The sequence below is a fragment of the Saccopteryx leptura genome, chromosome 2 (genome assembly GCF_036850995.1).
Source record: "Saccopteryx leptura isolate mSacLep1 chromosome 2, mSacLep1_pri_phased_curated, whole genome shotgun sequence".
NCBI lineage: Eukaryota > Metazoa > Chordata > Mammalia > Chiroptera > Emballonuridae > Saccopteryx > Saccopteryx leptura.
In genome coordinates, this window is record NC_089504.1 from 74,566,533 (window position 1) to 74,591,084 (window position 24,552).

Consider the following 24,552-nt stretch of genomic DNA (forward strand, 5'->3'; position numbering starts at 1 on the left):
GACCTTGAGAAGTTTATGCTAAGAAAAATAAGTCAATCAGAAAAAGCCAAGAACCATTAGATTTCACTCATATGTGAGATATAAAACTGAAAGTCATAGACACAGACAACAAACAGTATGGTGGTTACCAGAGGGAAGGGGGGGATGGGGGTAAAAGGGGCCAAATATATGGTGAGGGAAGATCATTTGACTTTGGGCGGTAGGCACAAAATGCAACATACAAATCATGCATCACAGAAATATACATTTTAAACCTATATGATCCTATTAACCAATATCATCACAATACATTTAATTTTATTCTTTTTTTTGTTTGCTTTTTGTTTTTTAACTTTATTTAGAAAATTAAATTTAAGGGGGAGACATTGATCAACAGGAGTACATAGGTTATAGGTAAACATATCTAAAACATTTGAACTGTTGATTATGCTGCATACCCATCACCCAAAGTCCAATCATTTTCTGTCACCATATATTTGTCCTCTTTACTCCTTTCCTCCCACCCCTGCCCCCAAATCTCCATCACCCAGGTTAAATTTAATTTTAAAAAAATTGTGTTTTGAAAGTGGAGGAGGGATTATGGTCAAATAAATTTCTTAAAAATTAAAATAAAGTTAAACAAGTGAAAAAAAAAGAGGGAGAAAGAAATTATGGCTTCCTTTAAATGGAAACTTTCAGTAACTGGCACCTGCAAATGGCTTACAGGTTGGCTCCTCCCTCAAATTCCCCAGAAAGAGAAAAGCAAACTGTTCTAACATAATCAACATTGTGGTTCTGTTGCAATCTAACCAACTAAGGTAGACCATAATCACCCCACACATAACTGGGGGCTGTACAAGGTCATCTTGTCTAAAAAATAAAGTCCAATAAACATGTAAAAAATAGGATTTTTAACCTGACCAGGTGGTGGCGCAGTGGAGAGTGTTGACCCAGGTTCACCGAGGACCCAGGTTCAAAACCCTGAGGTAGCTGGCTTGAGTGTGGGATCATAGACATAACCCCATGGTCGCTGGATTTAGCCCAAGGTCATTCACTGGCTTGAATAAAGGGTCACTGACTCAAGTGGAGCCTCCCCGGACAAGGCACATATGAGAAAGCAATCAATGAACAACTCAGGTGCCACAACTACAAGTTGATGCTTCTCATCTCTCTCCCTTCCTGTCTGTCTGTCCCTACCTGTCTGTCTGTCTCTGCCTGTCTTTCTCCCTTTCACTATAAAAAAAAGGTGGAAGGGATTTTTAAAAGTAAATATCAACAACATTTGATTAGTACTTTTATCTTAAAAATAATTTTATTGTAGTCATCTCATGAAAAAATATAATCCATAGTGATTCAGTTATGGTATTTTGACTAAATGAAACATGAAATGAGCTGACTTATTACTCTAACGTCTCTAGAGATGTCTCCTTATTACTCACCTTGATCTCTTTCATGCCATGTTCGACTTCCAGCAGCTGGTGAATTCGGAGAGGGATAAAAGTCTCCCGTAGGACTTGGCTCCATATTTTCATCTATGGATATAGTTTTGGGTCTTTTGCTGTTAAAATACAATAGTAGTTATGTTAATGGGATTTCTAGGAAGATGTGTAGCTTTTGAAAGCATATAATTTGAGGAGATTCTTACTGTGGAAATTTACATAAACACAATGGTATCTGAGAATCATTTTGAAATAATGATGAGTATTTAAGACACAAACAGGGGTAACAATTTCCTGTTGTACATATCATTTATCAATACAGTATACCTGTACATGCCTAACAAATATCATGTTTATTATATTTACCTTTGAAAGCTATTTCCAACAAAATTCAGTAGTAAAAAGTGAATTCTTAATGAGATATGTGTACTAATTTTAAAATTGTTAAGATTGTACCTGACTCATAATTATTATCAATCTTAATAATGTTCATTTGCATAGTACTTCATATTAACAATATAATCCCTTCACATTAATTCAAAGACAAGGTAACAGAGTAGAGAAGAACATGAGCTTTGGAGTGGGCTGGCGTAGTATCAAATCTGGGCCACTTACTACTTTTTAATAGTAAGCTTGTTAACCTTTCTAAACTTTGTTTAATCATCAATAAAATAGATATAATAAAACCTACTTCAAAGGGGAATGGCTAAGAGGATTAAATAAGTTATTAAATATAAAACTCTTCATTAAGTGAATGGCATTTAGAAGATACTTATTAAATAATAATTATTAGTATAACCCTATAATTAATAATATTAAAAATGTATACTACTTTACCAATTATAAACTATTTTCATATATTCTAATTTAGCTTTTCCAAAAATAATTATGGCCCTTTATTCTTACGGTCAACCAGGAAATGCAGCCCATTTGCAAATTCAAACCACACAATCTACTTTTAAAATGATCTATTTTAATAGAGAAAACATGGTTCATCTCAATTATTAAAAAAATAAGTATTTATATATAGAGTAGAGGTTAAAATACTATGTTATGGTACATGCCACATAGTTTGATCTATTGCTTTCATATATCCCCACCAATACCCTTTTAAACAGTTAATTGACTATAAAAATGGATATTTTCCCCAAAATTACAAAGTCCCTATTCACATCTATGCAGAAAAAAACTAAAAAACGGTATCTTCCAAATTAACTTAATGAAGTAATCAACAGTAATGTCATAGGATTTCAGATTTGGACTTGGCCTCAGAGGTCCTCCTACATATTACCCAATCCTCCCTTCCTTACACATGAGGAGACAAATTTGGAGAAATTCAGTGAGTTGCCCAGGACATGTTAATCGAAGCAGTCCAGCACAAAGTAAGCTGTGCTCTGCCTACTGTACCGCTCCCTAAACCCAGAAGCATGTGGATGTCTGGGTATGCTCAGATATGTCTGTGATTAATACCTGACTCACAACTCACACATATCCTATTTATTCACCATTCCTTCTCATTAACTCAATCCTCTTCTATCATTCTATCTGTAAGAGTGGAATAGATCATCATGAAATCCTATGTACAATGACTTTCCAAGCTATTATTTATCCTTCATTTAAATAGGAAACCTCTTTTGAAACCCCCATGGGACTGAAAGTTACAATAAGAAGGTCAAGGGAGGAAAATGAGAATGTCAACAGAGAACTAAAAAGCAAAGTGATTTCACTTTAACTTTTCTACAAAAGCTGCTGGTTAAACCAAATCTCCGAACAGGTAATATTTTTATTGGTAACCGAGAGTTCAATAAATTATTCAAAGATTATGGATTAATTAAAGAACTTGGCAAACTTTGGCCTGGAATAAGACCTTTAACTTTTAAGTTTAATAAGTGACACATTTTATTTTTCATGTTTCATTGTCCCAAGCTTGCATGTGGTATTAGGGTAAAAGTTACCAGGATGGATCAATCATAAACCAGGGTTTTTTGCCAAGGCAACATCATTTTTTAAAGTCGCCAAAAGAATGAGTTTAACTTGTAGAATTATAGTATTTCACAAAACAGGATAAAATTCACATTAATACATTTTCATAGTTCCCTGGTCAACCCCCTAATTTTTTTAAATGCTCTGAGTACCATACCAACTACATTTAATTGTCAAATGTCAAAATAAATTTCAATAGAAGAGATGAAAAATCTCCATGAAATCAGCAAACGCTCTTTAACTCTCTGCTTTATTTCTCCTGTTCTGTGCCTGCCTACCTTCCCACAGACAGACTAAGGCAAGAGCAGCTTCTCTTTCAGTTACCTGCTTGGTGGAGACGACAGCGACCTCTGAAGATTGACCCCCGAGTTCATGTCATGATAGTATGGTTGGCTTGGGATTTCTCCAATTGGAAAGTTTACTCCAGTCCCCTGGGTTATAGGTGCTGAGGAATAAAACAGATAAAATCTTGGGAATGACGTTTACACTTGTCATCTTTTTTCATATGTAATAATCTAATAATTTTCATGCCTCTGGGAAAGGATGAAGAGAACGCTCTTTACTTTTAACACTCTAATATCAACCATATGCAGGGGCAAATCTTGAAGACTTCCTCCTATAGCAAATTTCAAGTCTAGAAACTCAAGGCACTCAAACTATACTGATTGCCACTTACCCTACTCCCACTCTCCAACCTTCCTTACTCACTCCCTTGTATGAGTTGTAACTCTATCTTTCACCCCACTAGTCAATAGCTGTACAGAGAACACAAAACATACTCAGCACCAAGCAATGTGCTTTGGACTAAGCTGAGTCTCAAAAACCAAATCATTGTTAAATAAAAATAGAACAGTTTCATAAATAAATACCAAGTATTATCAAAGTATGGATTAGAAATCAGGATATTTAGCTTGATCAGGCAGTGGCACAGTGGACAGAACACTGGATTAGGACGTGGAGGACCCAGGTTCAAAACCCTGAGGTCACCAGCTTGAGTGGGGGTTAATCGGCATGAGCACTGGTTCACCAGCTTGAGCATGGGGTCACTGGCTTGAGCAAGGGGTCACTTGGACTGCTGTAGTCCCCCTGCCCCCATCAGGGCACATATAAGAAAGCAATCAATGAACAAATAAGATGCCGCAATGAAGAATTGATGTTTCTCATCTTTCTCCCTTCCTGTCTGTCTGTCCCTATCTGTCCTGCTCTCTAACTCTCTGTCTCTACCAAAAAAAAAAAAAAGAAATCATTATATTTATAATTATTTGATATAAATAATTCTTGTATTTTGGCAGGTGTATAAGTAAAATTTAAAAACATGAAAAAAGTCAAGTTTTCTCCCCCAAAAAAGTATTTGGGTTTAATATGAATGGTAACTGTAGCTTTCTTCAATAATTATAATTTGTTTCTTAACATGTTTTTATACTACAACTTTATAAACTTTTTAAAATATACAGATGCTTTAAGGTATTATTTTGTCTATCAAGTAATCTTTTAGAATTTGCTGATAAATTTTGAACTGAGATTTTTATATATTTGTACTACATTTTGTACATCTGCTTAATTTTTAAAAAATTGCATCTAGACACCTTAAACAAATCTGTGAGGTGGTTGTGTTAGAATGAGTACAGTCTTGGGAGACAGATAACCTTTTAGTTTAAACTTTTTCTACCACTTATAAGATAGGTGCCTGTTTCCCAAACTGTAATATAACATACCACCTATACTTATTTTGGAGATAACATGAGGTCAAAGTGATAAAGCCTAGTGTTGTGCCTGCTGCATAACAAATGTTCAACAAATACGATTTTTCTTCCTTCTTTGATTTCTCCCCAATTTTCTTCCCTTGTAGGCCGAAGTGTTTAGCAAAGATGAAACAGCTAAACACAGATGAAGAGGTATCAATGAATCTACTTTGAAAATGTGTTCACTCAACAAGTTATTGATTATATCTATCACTGGCAAGTGCTACAAGGGATACAAAATAGTCTAAGGTAGTCCTGGTCCTTAAAACATATTGAGCAACAAAGTGGATAAACAAAAAAAATTATGAAAACATAAATACCAACATAATGCAGATTTTAATTAAAATGCCCAATGAATGACACGATCAGTAAATGCTGTACAATTTCAAGGTAAGAAGAATATAATACAAGTTAGAATGGTCTAAGGAATCCATAGAAAAGCCATAGCTGGCACTGGACCTTGGAAAAGGTACAAGGTACTGAAGGGAGGCCACTGTAAATTTACATCAGTAGAAAAGTAGTGGGCAGAGATAATATGCAAGGAGACCAGGCAAGTTGGTGTCAAAGGAAAGTACTTAACAATAGTTTCTATTTCTTGACCTGCTTTTATTGGGCCATGAAGTGCCCTAATGAGAGAAAGTGTGTCTTGTGCTATAGCAACAAAATTCTAGAGCCCCAGAGACTCACTCTGAGAACACACAGTCTACTTCATCTTCCTGACTCTCCTGACGGCCTCACGCGGAATTTCAGATTCCAAAGGAACCACAGGTTTTCTAGGAATTCTTCTTACTCGGAATTTTCTATAAACATTTGAAATGTGTTCACTATCAGTTGAATTGTATTCCAACATCAAGTAGGCCAAGATTAACTTAAAATGTTTTTGAAAGTATGATTATGAGGCCCATGCTTTAGTACAGAGAAGTATCAAGGAATAAATAATGAACACCTTTTTTTTCCTACTATAAATTAAATAAATCACTATATACAAGATTAGTCTCAGCTACAAAATTCTCGAGCTTCTGCTTTCTGTTAGATTGTTCATGTTCTACATAATTCACGTTAGCCTCATTTTACACATTCACCTAATGGCTTAAATCCTTTGGAAAGCTAAAATGCAGCTGCTTGTTGTGGCTTGAGGTACACTGGAGGTTAAAAATATGCAAGGTAAGAAATCCCACAGTAACCACATGCTCTGAAGTTTATTATTAGAATCTTGTTCTATGTGACATTGGAAAGCAGGGCATGTGATAGGAGGCATTTGCAGGGCTCAGTGAAAGCAAGCAATCTCCAGGTGATGGATACAATTCAAATAACTGAGCTACTAGAAAGAAACTTTGAACTTGTATAATATACGAACTATACGCACTTTATTAAGCTCGTGCAATATTTAGGCAAAGATCTGTAGTTTCTATGTAAACATATGGCTGGATAGTCAGCACAGAGTGCTTGACCATAACCATATAGGTGTAATTCATAGTAAAATAAATGAATAACACCTAGTAATAACGCTTTCTTCAGAAAATTTTTCTAAATTTTGTTCCAGAAGGATTATTCCAGAGTATCAAATCAGTGATAGAAATAATCTGTCTACAAATGTACACATGAGCAACTGTAAAAATTCAGTGTGCATTCTGACAATAAATGGGAGACTATGGAAAGAAACACAAGTTTATCAATAAACATTGGCCAAATTCTAAAACAGCACACTCACAAAATGTATTTAGTGATAAAGTGTACGAGAATAGCAAGTCCCAGACAGACATTCCTGTTTAAAAGTCTCTGAGAGAACTTCCCTCAGATGTACAGGTCAGCGTAAGCACCTCTCCCAGAGAGGGGCAAGAAGCCTGAAAGCTGCAAATCATGATTAAGAGGCTGCCGATATCCTCTTATAAACCAAGCTCCAAAGGATCTCAGATTCTCCGGGTGAGAGGCCAACCCTTAATCTCTCTCACTGTTCTCCTCAATCCAAAAGCTGATCCTAAATCAACTTTTAAGATGGAGATAATATCATTCAACAGAAAGATCACTATCCTAAAACTAAATAGCTTCATTAGCTAAAGTCAACATACACATTAGTGGGTCATATGATAGTAAAACCCTTGAGGAAAGAAACCATTAACATACTGTAAACCCTCGAAAAGTCAGAATTTGTGATAGACAGCATAAGGTTGTGCTGAAGTTTACTTTTATTTAGCAAACCCTTATTTCATAAACAATAAAGTTCAAGTGTGCAAATAAGATTAAATATGGATATATTAAAACAAGAGAATAATTTCTTAAGCATTTCAGAGACACTTATTTATATACAAAGTAAAAAAATAAATGTTTGCTTGCTGAATAAATTACTTAGTGGATTACTATGGATAATTAATGTACTAATTATAAATCAGTAATGTTTGCTGAAATAGATAACAAAAACCTCTAAGAAATGACTGTATGAATTAAGAAAGAACAAATGAAGTATATTAAACTTACCTCATTTCTAAGCTGTTATAGAAAAGTCATTTTTCATCTATTTTTTTTATGTTTCAAATTCAGATTTTTCAAAATACCACTTTGGGTTTATAATGGTTTTAATATGGCTCTCCTAAAGCATCTAGCGTAATGTTACCCATGATGAAGAACTAATAATATTTTCTGACAGCTGATTCTACTGTGGAAGATGAAACTATATCATGCAACTTAGAAAAGTACACCTTTAAACAAATAATTTCATAATGTCTTATAACTAGCAGTACAGCTTAAATAACAATATAAAGAAAGCACACACACACAAACACACACCTTAAAATACCCCCTGGCTGGTTGGCTCCATGGATAGAGCATCGGCCCAGCATATGGATGTCCTGGGTTCGATTGCCAGTCAAGGCACACAGAAGAAGCAACTATTTGCTTCTCTTCCCCTACTTCTCCTCCCGCAGCCAGTGGGTCAATTGGTTTGACTGTCAGCCCCAGACAGGGGTTGGCAGGTGGATCCCAGTCGGGGCACACGCCAGGAATCTGTCTCACTATCTCTCCTCCTCTCACTTAAAAACAAACAAAAAAATCCTTACATGCTGCCAGAAAGTGAAAGTAAGACACGGATATTCCTTTCCAAATTAAAAAATCAGCATAAAAAACTTTCAAAAGTCAAAGGCCTTCACACACCACATACTGATCAGAAAAAACATACAGGTTCATCACCGTGGTCAATGGCATAAACCATCACAATCCTCTTCCCAGCAAATATGGACCCTGGAGCTACAGGATACTAGGTTTAGGCCAAGTACCTAAATCTATGACAGAAGTCTTTTGGACATAAATTTATCCACCAGAGAATCAAGTCAGAAAATATAAGTTACTTAAAGTCTTAAAGGTTCATGAGATACTCTGACATACATGCTATTCACACTGGCTACTTTAGAAATCTGAACTCTTTGAGAAACCACGGTTCAAAAGACAGAGTAATATACTACTAGCCTGGAGACTCCTTCACTGAACACAACTCGAAAGCACTACCTATTTTTACCCTCAATAACTCACTCCTAGTTTGTTCTTTTGTATAATAGTAATGCTCATTCATGACCCCTGAATTTGACTCAAATAAAAACGCAATTTAGATTGCCATTACAGTATCTGAATAATATCATTCCAAACTGTAAGGTTCTCTATCAAAATGTCAAGTACAAATACACCCTTCAAAGTTATACAAAGAAGCTAAATCAGAGAAGAAAGCAAGAAAAAAAAAATGTCACCTCCTTCAATGTAATCAGCATGTTAAGAGTTGCATTTTTAGATATATATTTGCACATGTTAGTTATAAATAAAAGAGTTGCTCAAGGAAACTTTTTCCCTGCTTAGTTAACTCAGCAGGTAAAGTTACCCAAGAAACATCTCATCCGGACTGCCAAGAATGGTGTCTCAGGTAAGGTGGTCAGTTAAAACAATTGATATTGTTTTGAGTAACAATGCTTTCTATCTATATCCAACTGCAATCTGCAAAGTTAATTTCTGTATCCCTCCACACTCTGCATGTTAGTGTGTATATCCTGTACATCTCTAAGCTCCCACCAAAATGTTAGTAAAATGAAAAAGCACTTATCTACAGGAAACTTATGTGAGTTATTATAACAATACGGAGTACATTTAATTAATCGTACTTCCTTTGATATAAATGACCATCTATGGTCACAGAGAGAACAGTGAATTAAATGAATACCAACAACACAGCAAATGAGAACAACCCCAACAAAAAATTTAAGGACTTAAATGCAAATATTTCATAAAATTAGATAAAATATATTCACTAACTATTTCATCAGAAGGTCAGAGAATTTAAAACTCTATTTCTCCTAATATATGGTTACTCTTCATATTGTATTTAAAGTTCAAAAGGTAAAAAACTTTAAATCTTAATGTAAAACTAAATAGTTAAGAAAACAATTTACTTACTTCTGGATACCCTCACGAGCTCCGATACATTGAAGACTCCAGATTTTACAAAACTATCTTCAAGGTATCCTGAAAATAAACATCAAAGGAGAAAAGATCAACACAGGCAAGAAGCAAATAAATGATTAAACACCAGAATTTGTTAAAGTGTTTTTAAACCAAAGGTTAGAACTATATATATCTATATATACATATATATATATAGATCTATATAGATATATGCTTACAACAAAAACACGTAAGAGCAAAATTCTTGTGAATGCACACTGGGTAAAAGTGAAAAGTTCAGATGCTAAATAATCTACAGAGACAATTTTTTTAAAACTTTCTAAATGTACAGGGCAATCAGCATGGATAATTCTCCATGGAACACCCACAGAAAAGGAAGGTTCAAGGGTTCTCATAAATGCATTCAGCTTAGTAGCATCTGGTAGACTAAAGTCCATTCATTTAAAAAAAAAGAGGGAAAAAAAAAAGGAAAACCACAACCACAATTTGCACCTTGTTGGAATTACTTCAAAGATCACTTGAAACCACTGTTTTTTCACAGATCCCTCCCTGATTAAAGAAAAGTGAGCTGCGTACCAGCACTCCCACCCTCGTGCCAGGGTTACGAATCACACAAAAGCATAACCCGTACCTACAGCAAATACTCGGCACCAGCTTGTTTCTGTGCACCTTTAACATAGCTCTTGTGATTTCCTTGCTTTCTCACCCTTGCTACTCCCCTGGACTACCTTCATTTCAACAACTGGACATATTTTCTAGCAAACAGTGGTCAATCCAGGTCTCCAAGGAATGCCACATGACCCTTCCCTGACTTCCAGGTACACGAGCCACTGTGGCTGTGGTCACCAGTTCAGGCATTTGAGTAAACCAGACCTCAGTGTGGTAGCTGGTCTAGCTACATCCAGGACGAGAGCTGACTAACGCCCTTTGTGTCACCAGTTTCTCATCTAGGAAGGAGGTATAATGAAGGTGAGGAGGAAGAGACGCCTCAGGAAGGAGTACAGTTGTTCTATGCTGGCCCACAGAGAGATTAAAAACCCTTAGAATTAAAATGCTCCCAGGAAAGAACTCTAGATTCCAAGAACTGGCAATGTGATCAGATTTTACTTAAAGTTTTGGGGCTGACCAAGGGGGTGAGATTCATCACAGGTGATGTGTGGCATTGGTGGTTTAGCTACGAAGCACTCAAGTCAAAGAACTAGATTTGACCCCCAACTATGGTTTACCAGTGTGGAATCCTGAATATGTTATTAGACTCTTTGGGCCTCAGATCCCTCTTTTATAAATTAGAGATAATAAAATTATCTACATCATAGAGTTGTTATAAATAATAAGTAAGATAAAAATATAAAGCCCATAGTAGGCACTGATTACATGTTACCAGTAAGTTATAATCGGCCACTGTAGCCAATGATCCCCATATACTGAATTATCCACACTGGATTCCAGAGTCTCAAATTATTTATAAATCTATATTCAGAAATTTCACCAAAAATAAAGTTTCCATGCCACTTTTTAACCATACAGAGCTTGAAAAAAAAACAAAGAATCATTTAATTATCATATATGCTTTCCTGTTGTGAACTGAAGTCATGTGTACATCTGAACACTGTTTTATACCCACTCATCTACCTCCTTTAGAAAAAGACTGAAAGAAAGAGGGAGACAAAATTATGAAATCTTAGCTGGCAATAAAACTTAGATCTCATATTAATTCATAACTGTGAAAAAATATATAATTTTAAGAGGATAATAACGAAATGTCCCATTTGATGTACTTCTATTTTCAGAAAGTCCTACATGTTGAGCAATTAATTTTTCACCAGTTGAATTCCTTTCAGTGACTACTGAGTAACTCCTAGGTTAGCCAACACAACACAGGTGCTAAAAGACAAGGAGACAAAAACACACTGACTTCCTTTGTGTGCTTGGGGGATAAAGATATTTCTAATTTTCTGAACAACTGAAGACTATCGTTATATACAAAGATTTCTGTTGCTTTTTTATTGTTCTTTTAAAGTAGAATAAGTTATACTTTTATATATGATAAACAGAATTCTATATTTAGTAACATTAAATATGAACTTATTTATGTTATATAAATATATTATAAAATATGTTTTATATATTATATATGTACCATATATAACTTATATACATTATATATATTATAAAATATATATATATTATACTGCATTTATCATGACTATAGTTCAAGTACTTAACCAAACAGACAGGATTATTTGTCCTCACCCACCTGTACTCTAAATGCCTGAGCTCTTATCTTTCTCAGGCAGGCAGCCCCCTTCTGATCGGAAGGCCCTCTTTCTGCATGCTCTACTCTCATTCTTCAGGATCCAGCTCAACCACCACCCACCCCATCAGCTGCTCCTCTGACTTCCATTACCAACCCTTGAGCCAGCTACAACCCATTTATTTCTGCCGTATTCACATAGCACCTAGTTTATTCTTATTTTACATCACTTTGGCCATTCAAGCTTTCCAAGAGAACTGATTTTCTCAGGCCTTGTGTTTCTGAGTGGATTATCATCCCCTTTATTTGAGAGAGTTGGCTGAGTTTTTTGTCATCTCTCTATCTCTGAAATAACCAACTCAACCCCCTTTATAAAAGAAACTAAATGCTTTCAGAAAAATTTAAAATTCAGCTTAATAAAACAAGGTTACAAAAGAATAAATTAGTAATTTTATATCAGTGTACACTTAGATGGCTCAAGACTGAAGGATAACAATATTGAGCCTTGTTATTCTCCAGAATTCATTTGCTAAAGGTTTTATTTAGGCTTTGGTGTATAACTGGAAAGAGTAATGATTAGAGTGATTGTATCTATGACTTTGTTGTGTACTAATTCATAACTTTAGACATTTAGTACAAAATAATACCAAGGAACTAGAAGTGTTTAAAAAGTAAAAGCACAAAAATATTTGTAAAAAATGTTTTTGAATGAGTGAATGAACAGTAAACATTCTAGTATATTTACATAAATTACATCATGTTAATACATAACAACATTTGAATAGGTAGATATTATCTGAATTTAATTTCCTTATTATTGCAATGGTTAGTCAGGGCTCCATTTGTTTCTCAGTCAAGCCCATTAAGATGGAGTGGACTGTGGACCTGTTAGGAGCCTCATGAGGGAGGGAGGCTCTACATCAAGCTAACCCTACCAGTGGGAAGACAGTAAGGCAGTCACACACAGATAAATACAAGGACTATTCCCCAGAAAAGGGAAGGCAATTCAGAATGTAGGATGCTATTTCTCCATTCCCTACCCCCAATTCCCTAAGTTCTAAAAAATTTGAATCTACAAGAAAAACTGAAAGTTATTTTACTAAAACTATGAAAGCCATTGAAAATACGTCAGAACCACACTGACGCCCACTAGACAAAATGCAACACTATATGGGTCTCACTGTGTTCCGCTCCTGCACGGAGCACAGTGAGACTCCCAAGGATGAGCAGTAACGTCTACTGACAATAACCTTGTAAGAGTGGGGTGGGGGGAGGAAATCAGGCAGCTGGGTGGCCTGGGAGAAGCACCTAAGAAGAGGGCTGCCACCATTCATTCATGTTTGTATGAAGCACAACCTTTACAATGGACCGGCATGACCCAAGGTGAGGCAGAGTAAAGAAAAGACATAGTAGATGACACAGTATTTGGATAGAAGAAATATATACCTGAGGACTGTGGCAAAATAAGTGGAGTGGATCGTGCAGAGTGTCAGGAGCCCTGCGATAATATAGAGGGTGAGACTCAGCAAAATGCAGGTTATGCCTGTAACCTCCAGGCTGCGGGGGCATCCAGTAACATGGTGTTCATGTGTTACACAGACAACTGCGAATCCAAGTCGCTGATACAAAGGCCAAAGATCTTAAAGCAATTTGAAGACATTCATGTAGTAAATTCCCTTCATCTAACAAAGGAAACATGAGCATCTCTGAGGCAGAGCAGATGTTTAATGGTTACAGAGCAATATTATACAACGGCTTAAGCCAGGAAGCAAAGAGCAACTCGGCATTTGTGTGATGCTGTATTTACACTACATGTATGCTTTTTAAAAAACAAAATTGAGTAGGAAATAAAGACCTCTGCAAAGTGGAAATTCTCAAAGGCAATTTCAAATTATATTATTTTACGTTTTTTTATTTTTCTCTAACAAAAGCAACAATAAATCACTACTCAGAAGTTAATATAGTGTTTAACCTCCTTTACAAACAATAACAGAGGGACACAATGGCATATCTAACTGTTAATATCTCAAATTATAATCAGCACCATTTGAATGTTAAACAACATTTACATAGAAAATCCAAAAGAAGACTGATAACGCTCATTTTTATAGTCTACTGTGTTCTATTCTTGAAATTAAAAATAAATAAGCCACTGAAAGCAGTTATTATTATACATTCATGAAAGCTGTCTTCAAGTATTTGAAGGACTGGGAATGTAGATAGCGAATTAGATTTATTCTGTATAGATCCAGGAACTCTTTTTTTGGCCCAATAAACAGATTTGTCATCCAATAAGAAAAGTCCCAGAAAGAAATGTGAAACCTTGGAAAGGTAATAATAACCAACATGTGCCAACTTACTGTGCTAAGATCTTCAAAAGCATTCATTACTTTACAATGCTCACAATTAGATTACCGGTTGTCATGCAATGAGGTAGGGGTTTTCTAGCTACAAAGCCACCATTAGATTTAAGAATTATCCCTAGATAGAAAATGAGATAAAAGCACCTCCAATGACTATTGCAACCCTCAGATTTCACTTTTTTTTTTAATAATTTTATTTTTTTAATGGGGTGACATCAATAAATCAGGATACATATATTCAAAGATAACATGTCCAGGTTATCTTGTCGTTCAATTATGTTGCATACCATCACCCAAAGTCAGATTGTCCTCTGTCACCTTCTATCTAGTTTTCTTTGTGCCCCTCCCCCTCCCCTTTTCCCTCTCCCTCTCCGCCCTCCCCCCGTAACCACCACAGTCTTATCAATGTCTCTTAGTCTCACTTTTATGTCCCACCTATGCATGGAATAATGCAGTTCCTGGTTTTTTCTGACTTACTTATTTCACTTTGTATAATGTTATCAAGATCCCACCATTTTGCTGTAAATGATCTGATGTCATCATTTCTTATGGCTGAGTAGTATTCCATAGTGTATATGTGCCACATCTTCTTTATCCAGTCATCTATTGATGGGCTTTTTGGTTGTTTCCATGTCCTGGCCACTGTGAACAATGCTGCAATGAGCATGGGACTGCAAGTGTCTTTACGTATCAATGTTTCTGAGTTTTGGGGGTATATACCCAGTAGAGGGATTGCTGGGTCATAACATAGTTCTATTTTCAGTTTTTTGAGGAACCACCATACTTTCTTCCATAATGGTTGTACTACTTTACATTCCCACCAACAGTGGATGAGGGTTCCTTTTTCTCCACAGCCTCTCCAACATTTGCTATTACCCGTCTTGTTAATAATAGCTAATCTAACAGGTGTGAGGTGGTATCTCATTGCAGTTTTGATTTGCATTTCTCTAATAACTAAAGAAGATGAGCATCTTTTCATATATCTGTTGGCCATTTGTATTTCTTCCTGGGAGAAGTGTCTGTTCATATCCTCTTCCCATTTTTTTATTGGATTGTTTATTTGTTTGTTGTTGAGTTTTATGAGTTCTTTGTATATTTTGGATATTAGGCCCTTATCTGAGCTGTTGTTTGAAAATGTCATTTCCCATTTAGTTGGCTGTCTGTTTATTTTGTATCAGTTTCTCTTGCTGAGCAAAAACTTCTTAGTCTGATGTAGTCCCATTCATTAATTTTTGCCTTCACTTCTCTTGCCTTTGGAGTCAAATTAAAATTAACATGCAGAAGTCAATAGCCTTTCTATATGCCAACAATGAAACATTTGAGAACGAACTCAAAAGAATAATCCCTTTCACGATTGCAACAAAAAAAATAAAATACCTAGGAATAAACATAACAAAGAATGTAAAGGACTTATATAATGAAAACTATAAACCATTGTTAAGGGAAATCGAAAAAGATATAATGAGGTGGAAGAATATTCCTTGTTCTTGGTTAGGAAGAATAAATATAATCAAGATGGCACTTTTTATATGGCTGTTTCCTATTAGTTTTCTTTCATTGCTTTAGAGCAGGGGTCTCAAACTCAACTCAGCATGTGGGCCGCAGAGCAAGATCACAGCCATTCGGCGGGCCGCACTAGGTCTACAAAAGGCAACTCTTACGCAACACTTTTCTCATTGCAGTTGAAAACAAAAAAAAATCAGTACAACAAGCACAATCGTACATGCAGTTTACTCAGTGTCACAAAACGACCAGAAACTGTAGTTCACATCACAACTGCTGTTAACTAAGCTAATATCTAGCTAGGATGCTAGAGAAATGAAAAATACAAGTAGGCCCCTAGGCTTACTTAATTTTATCCAAAATATTTTGAACTTCGTGGATTAGTCTGCGGGCTGCACAAAATTGTTCGGCGGGCCGCATGCGGCCCGCAGGCCGCGAGTTTGAGACCCCTGCTTTAGAGAGAGAACAGGACACTAGGTATCTCACTAAGTATTTCACATTCATTTTCTAGCCTGATGATTTCAATAGTTCACTTCCTGCACTAGAGTGTAAAAAATGTCTCAACTCTACTTTACAGATGTAAAGGAGGAGAAGATATGGTATTTCACACTAGCTCTTTGCCAGTCTTCATATAACTTCAACTACCACCACTAACCCTTAGTATTTCTGGTAGTGATGTCATAAGACAAAACTCTACCCTCAGTCTCTGAACTGATATGAACTAACCAGATTAAGGATGAAATTGTGACTGCGAAATAGACATACTACCCATTATAAAAATAATGTTTCTCTGCATAGAGACTGAACCTCAGCCTAGCCAAGGTTAACTAGTATTAATTTAGAATTATGTATCCTTCAGTATAAAATGTAAATCCCTGATGGTGATATAAGTGATCTATCTGGTAGGAAGTCAGAAATTTTCTGACTTTAAAAAACAGTCCTACATTAATACATTATAGTATTTGTCTTTTTTAGTATTTTCTACCAATACATTAACCTTATTCATATAAAATTGAGATTAAATTTAAATACATTTGTATCCTGCTTTTTATTAATTAGCACTTCCTTTTTCCTTTTAGATTTCAGTTTATCAAAAGCATAATTTTAATGCTTATATAATATTACACTGAACAAACATATCATACTTTATTTGACCAGTCTCCAATTGTTTGGCATTTTAGGTTGTTTCCCATTTTTAAAAAAATATTATAAACAACACTGCCATTATCATCCTTGTACACAAATCTTTGTCAGCAATTCTCATGCTTTCCTTAGGATGCAGTTCCCAGAAGTGGAGTTATGGGGTCAAAGGGCATACACTCTTTTAAATCTATTGGTAAAAACTGTCAAGCCTGACCAGGCGGTGGCGAAATGGATGGAGCATCAGACTGGGATGCGGAGGACCCAGGTTCGAGACTCTGAGGTCACCAGATTGAGCACAGGCTCATCTGGTTTGAGCAAAGCTCACCAGCTTGGACCCAAGGTCACTGGCTCAGTCTGCTGAAAGCCCGCAATCAAGGCACATATGAGAAAGCAACCAATGAACAACTAAGGTGTCGCAATGAAAAACTGACAATTAATGCTTCTCATCTCTCCGTTCCTGTCTGTCCCTATCTGCCCCTCTCTCTGACTCTCTCTCTGTCTCTGTGAGGAAAGAAAAGAAAGTCAAGCTGTTTTCCATGAACGTTTTAGCCAATTCATACTCCCTCTGACAGATCATGAGTGTGTTCAGGTCCCTACCCTGCTGCCAGAATTATGTATTATTTATATTAGTACTGATTTGTTTTTTAATTGTGGCAAGCTGATAGAGAAAAGACAACATTAATGCTATAATTTTCATTTATTTAATTATAATAAAGTTGGATATATTTCAGACACATATGCATTATTTATTTGAAAATAACATTAAAAATAGGTAAAGTACAAACTGCGCTAGCAGGAATATTTTATTACTAGTAATGATGAGATTATTTATAGAGTTTCACAGTCACTGATAATGTTGGCTATTAACTGATGATTGATTTTTTTTTCTCATCTTTTTATGTATTCACTTATTCCTACCTTTCTCAAATTTTAAAAAGGTTCTCTGGTCAGAATGATTATTGGATATTATTAACTGCTTTTTTGGCATTAATGAGGATTATCCATTTTTTTCTCACAACATTTATTGTTCTTATATATTACTGAATTCTCAAATTATCTTTGCTTATCCATGGAAGATAATTTACTGTTGAACTGATTGGCTAACAGTTTCTTCCCACTTCTCTATATGTAGTTAAGATAACTCTGTGGGAATTTTTTGTATTTTATTTGTCAAGTTTCCTACCAGGATTATATGCATGTTTTATAAAATGCTTTGAATAAGTCATTATTTTTTATAAAAAAAATATTAAAAGTTCTTGAAAGTTTGGAAAAAAATCACTGATAAAATCGTCTTCCCAAAATCAGAGAAAATACGTACACAACTTTCAGTCTGTCATGAAATTTACTCTACTCTTGCTTTCTTCTCTCGAGACAATTTTATTATCTATTTTCCCATTAATTTTTTCAATTATTTTAGTTTATTAAGACAATATTTTATAGTTTACTAAGTTGGCTGTGTTTATTTTTACAGTACCATAGTATCATATTATATCAAACATATAATTATGTAATACTGCAATGAACATAATTAAATTATGTTAAACTATACCAAAAAAATATCAGCTTTACCATTAACTATGAAAACCTAAGGCAAATTAGGCAACTTTGCTATACCTCACATTTCACCTCTCTAAAACCGAGATGATAATCATAATACATATAAGTCAATATAAAAACTGTATATTATTTTCAAATAATAGGAAAGAGACATTTCAAGAGAGGGAAAGGAAAGATAAAACTTCCAAATTAACAGAGAAAACAAAACACAATAAATAGAAACTTAATAAAGCAGCAAAAATAAGGACATAAAATGTAAAATGAAATAATTAATGTAAAGGAAAATAGAAAGAATAAAATTAAGTATATTAATCACTGCAATAAATGTAAGTGGACTGAATAGTGCCGTAAAGAGAGCATTAGATCAACTCAAGCAAATAAAATCCAACTACTGTCAAGAAACACAAGACAAAAAGATAAGAAGTTTGAAAACAAAAGATAGGCAAAGAGAAATCAGGCAAATTAAAACAAAAACCCTCCTGTCAATTAGCAAAGGTTAAGATGGAATTTAAAATGAGGACAATAAAAGAGAAAGATTATTATAAATGGATAAAAGGCACAATTAATGAAAAGAATATCCAACTCCACATGCACCAAGCAATATTGATTAAAATACAAGAAACTTGAAATAATACAAATACATAGAAAGAACTTTGCATACATCTCTTTTCCAACTGACCATGAATATTAGACAAAGACTAATTTTATATCATTCAAATATAAATTATACTTTGTTGTTATGTCCATGGAAACTTTATAAAAACTAACCGTGTGTTTTCTTTTTTTTTAAAATATTTTTGTACAACCACTAGAAATTTTATTATTTTTTATAAAGATTTTATTTATTCATTATAGAGAGGGGAGAGAGAGAGAGAGTGAGAGAGAGAGAGAAGGGGGGAGGAGCAGAAAGCATCAACTCCCATATGTGCCTTGACCAGGCGAGCCCAGGGTTTTGAACCGGCAACCTCAGCGTTTCCAGGTTGATGCTTTATCCACTGTGCCACCACAGGTCAGGCTCTTTTCTTTTTTAATTTTACTGGAGAGACACTGAATAACATAGTTATACAATACATCTTTGTACCCTTTACTATGTATTCACTGCCCCACCGAAGTCAAGTCTTCACCATATCTTTGACAAACAGTAAACTTTCACAAATTCTTCAAAGTAGAGACTTTTTCAGGTCATAAGATCTCATCTTGGAGAAATAAACTAAAAGTAAAAAATAAAAAGTGACCAAATTTTCTGAACTACATGAAAATTAAGAAATTAAGCTATGAATCAAACAAAATTAAAAAAATTATAAACTATATAGAAAGCAATGAAAAGGAGTAAAGAAAAAAAATTTGTGATAAAAGAACAGCAAAACAACCCAGAAAAGTTAAAAAGGGAATGAAATATAAGAGCTAAAATTAGTAAAATTGAAAAAAGAATATTTACAAGATTAAAAGGAAAGATGGTTCCCTTAAAAGACCAGCAAAATATAAAATCATAAACCAAATGCACCAAAAGAAGTATAAAAAAGTAACGCATGTTACTGACCACAACCTTACTTACTAAAACAATATTGAGAAAAGTGGGCATCTGAATAGACCAATTACCCTAGTGCAGTGGTTACCAGTATCTGCTAATCACTGGGATCACCGGGGGTTTTTGAAGAACCACCTATGTTTGGCTTCCTTCTCCAGCTATTCTGATTTAATTGGTATAGACGTGACCTAGAGATGAAAATGTTCTAAAAGTTCCCCAGGTGATTCAAATGAGCAGCAAAGTTTGGGAACCACTGCACTCATATTTTCCTATTAAATGTGGTTCCAGAAAGAATAGCATTGGCATCACCTGGAAGTTTGTAAGACATGCTGAAAATCAGGTTCCACTCCAGACCCTGGGAGTCAGAATCTGCAGCTTAAGAGATCCACAGGTGACTTATATGCACTTTAGAATTTAAAAACCCTGTAACAGAATTTAAAAAGTGATTTAAAAACACCTTTTAAGAAGGCACCAGATACAGATGGGTGCACAGCTGGATTTTATCTATCCTTCGCTAAGTCTTTAAATTCCAATGCTATTTATACTCTTTCAGGTCTTACGAAGACACTCTCATGAGGTTTTACTGGGTCAGCAAAAATAACTAAACTGGCAACCCCCTTCATCAAAACAACCAAAGATCAAGGACACATGTAAATGCAATTTTGAGAATACTAAATAAAACTGAATATATCCAATTCATATGTTCCAATTAAATACAGTAATGTTATCAAAAATACAATATTATCATTAGGGTTTATTCCATGATGTACAGTTCACTATCAAGAAATCTATCAATATGATAGAGAAACACAAACACACACGTGCAACCATATTAACTGATGCTGAAAATGTACTGGATACCAAGGAGAGAAAAGCATCCCTAATAACAAATCTAATCAAAAATATCTATAAAAGCAAACAATAAAAAGTCTTTAGCAAAACCCAACAACATATTTTCATAAAAGTAGAAAACAAGTCTGCCATTCCTAGTTACCCCACCTCCTCCAAACTTTGCTTTTCAGTTGTTAAAAATGTAATCTATAACTAAACCAGCCACACACAAAAAAGAAATACGGTGGAGTATTCAAACTCACAAAAACAAAGAGGATAGGTGGCTGCCAGGGTTTGGGGGGAACGGAAATGGGGAGTTGCTACTTAATGGATACAGTTTCAGTTTTACAAGTAGAAAACGTTCTGGTGATTGGTTGCAAAATAATGCTTAACTGTATACAAATGATTAAAGTAGTAAATTTTGTTTATGTTTATTTTGTCACCATTTAAAAAATGTTATCTAGAATTTGAGACATAGATAATTGTTATAAAATATATATACACACATATACACACACAAAAAAAGACCTTTATATCTGCAATCTTGTTTATAATAATTAATTAGGCATAACTCTCATTATTAGTTTATATCTATATAATATTAGCTATAAGTGTGTGTGTGTATATATTTATATATATATATATATATATATATATATATATATTTATATATATATGGGGACTTTCCTGTTCCAAAAATGTTTTATTGTTCATCACTCTGCCAATTGCAATAGGTTCTGAACTTTTTACAAAGAAAATAAGGGACTGTATCTTTTGAGACCACAAATAATAAAGAATATATTTTTATTATCTTTGACTAGAGATAAAACTCCTTGAACAACAACAAAAAGTTTCACCATAATTTTAAATACTCCCTCAGTCTTCTGAAATTCAATGTTGACCAGAAACAAAATAAAACAAAACAGGTAATTTGTTTTTTCTTCTAGGATGATTATAAGGTTCCATAAAATACAAAATTTCAACAGGACATATTTAGCTAGCATTACTATTGGCTGAATATAGTTAACCCTTTTGATCTGAGTACTTAGATCTTTTTTAACTCATAAAAGTTTTCTTCACTTACCTTTGATTCTATTTCTCTCCTAAGTGCTCTGATTTCTTACTAAGAACCCCTAAACTAATGCTCAATGTTCGTTCATCCCTTCATATAACGTTTTTCTCATCATTTTAACCTCTCTGCTCTCTTCCTCTCCTTTTGGAACAAATATCTCGAGTTTATCCTCTATATCACTGATTATTTCCACAATATCAATTCTATTTCTTATTTCGTCAATGCACATTTTAGTTGTATGAAATCAACTTTAGTTTTCTTGCCATGTTTCCTTATCTCACATGGTATACTCTGTTCACCAAGCTATTCTTTTATCTGATTTTTCAAATAAGTCCTTTCTTCTGGGTAAAGAAATTGTTTTTTTTTTTCTGAAATTTTCTTCTAGTTCTTCACTTTCAAAAATACGTTGTTCTGGATCTTGACGATGTACCCTTTCTTTTGTTCTTCAGTAGTTGCTTACCAAGGGCATCCTGCTGTCATTTCCTTTTACTTAAACAATGCAGTATCCAGATTTAGGGGTTGGTCTCAGAAAAGCTGATGGCTTTCCCTTGGCTACTGTTAAGTAAAGGTCTCAAAACAGGTTGAAATTTAAGACTCCAGCATTGACATCATTGGACCTGATTCCTGTCTTATCATTTACTGGTTGTAGAGCTTTGAGTAAATTACTTAACTTTAATATAAGTAATAATAAAAATAGCAATGATGCTGATAACAATAGTGGTTATCATTTACTGAGTGTTATATGACAGCCTCTGTGCTAAAAGCACTCTAAACTCGATCTCAGTCCAATCTCTAGATTTGCTCCTTTTTTAGTAATGACTTTGAATAATTACTTAAACTCCCTAACCTCTCAAATCCCATTTGTAAAATGGGGACAATAATAATAATAATAATAATAATGCTGAAATCATAAATTTTGGGTGAGGATTAAGTAAGAAAGCCATATAAAGTACTTAGGGTTCAATAAATACTTATTGGTAAAGGCTGCAGTTGTAATACAAATAACAATGTTGGTCAGAATTGATAAGTACACTTCTAGAAAACTCCGCAAAACAGCTGGTCCTTCATCTAGTGAGCCTTTATGATAAAGATGGGTTCTTCTTGCCCCACCACTTAGATATGCCAGAGCCTACCAGGTAGTACATGAAAACTCTATATAATGCAAGGCTCTGGGAGGACAGACGAGGCCAAGTTCACCAAGGGCCTTGTTTATGGTGCAAAGGAGTTAGGTTCTACCCCAGAGTGGACATTTTTTTGATTTACATTAAAAAATGGAATCAGATGGTGAGATATCTTCCCATACTCTTCCTCCTCTTCTCTTTCTCCTCCATTTCTCAACCCTGCTGTTCTCTGAGTTTATAGCCTTTTAAATTGATATTTTAAAAACCTCTGCACTTTGGGGATGTTAGTAGGGTAGAATAAAACTTAAATGTCTACAATTTCCCAGGGAACCAACACTACTATTTTTTTTCATGAGATAAAAGATAGGGAAACCTATCTAAACACTTCTAAAATTCCATTTAATGGCACTGATCATATAGCTAAGCCTTCAAAATTCTACCAAGTGATTATTATCCTGTCCCAGTTTTAGTGTGCTTAGAAAAAGTTTGTAAGGTTTTTACATAACTGCATGGAAATTTTAGTGAAGGGTTGGGATAATGTGAATCAGAAGTTAGGCAAATGTAGACTATATTAATAACACATGGATAAATCTCAAGGTCATTATGCTGAATTAAAGAAGCCAGAGAAAAAAAAAGAATACATGTTGTATGATACCATTTATACAGAATTCTAGAAATGTAAACTAATGTATAGTCACAAAAAGCAGATCAGAAGTCATCTGAGAATGGAGATGAATTCCAAAGCAGTCAGAGGAAGCTTTTGAGGTTGATGGACATGCTCACCATCTTGATTGTGGTGTTGGTTTCATGAGTACGGACATATGTCAAAACTCATCACCTTCATATAGGTAGTACCTTTCTTTTCCTTCCCTTCCATGCATATGATACCATAGATACACAGGCAATTTATTTTATGTAAATTATACCTCAATAAACAAATAAAAATACATCCTTGAGCAAGTTATCTTTAATCAAAGGTCTCCAAATTTTTAGAAGGTGACCAAAAAAGTAATAATAATCACAAATGATTTGGAAATACCTTGTAATCAGGAAAAATTTTTGAAAATATTAACTGTCAGTCATGTATTTTTTGCAGCTTCCAGCAAGGTATCTTACCTATTCCCTCATTCATAAATCATATAAACTCTAGCAACATTATAGTACTCACACTGAATCAAAGCATAAAAATAGCAAATAGGCCTTCTCTACAATTCCTCAGACTGGGAGAAGAGAAACTTGATCCATCTGAGACTAGTATTTTGAATCAGTAATTAGAGCACTACAAGTCTCAGTCTGACATGTTCCTACAAAATTCATCATCAGATCATGCTACACAAGGCTTAAAGTTTAGAACATCCCCAAATAATCATGTCTGGGTAGAAGATGCAATGTCTCCATAAAACACCTGCTTTTCCTGGTTTAGGCCAGGTTCTAGGGATAGGAACGGTCTCATTACTGTATTACAGGTTACAATTTATTTAGTCTGTTACTGGTCTAAGCCTCCATTTTATAAAATCTTGAACACTGTTTCTGGCCAGACACTTCTAAATGTTAGGTTTATAAATGGAAGACACAGTCCTCACATGAAGCAGTTCAG

General features: G+C 34.7%; 1 protein-coding gene across 11 annotated transcripts in view; it reads right to left on the bottom strand.

Annotated features, from left to right (window-relative positions):
• The window catches only part of NFIB (nuclear factor I B), a 240,223-nt gene that overhangs the window by 66,182 nt on the left and 149,489 nt on the right, over window positions 1-24,552 (bottom strand). For all 11 annotated transcript variants that reach the window (XM_066368187.1, XM_066368183.1, XM_066368186.1 and 8 more), the window contains 3 exons: window positions 9,575-9,643; window positions 3,726-3,846; window positions 1,419-1,537 (listed from right to left, as the gene is read on the bottom strand). In XM_066368187.1, the coding sequence (XP_066224284.1) occupies window positions 1,419-1,537; window positions 3,726-3,846; window positions 9,575-9,643 (309 nt within the window). The remainder of the gene's footprint in view (window positions 1-1,418; window positions 1,538-3,725; window positions 3,847-9,574; window positions 9,644-24,552) is intronic.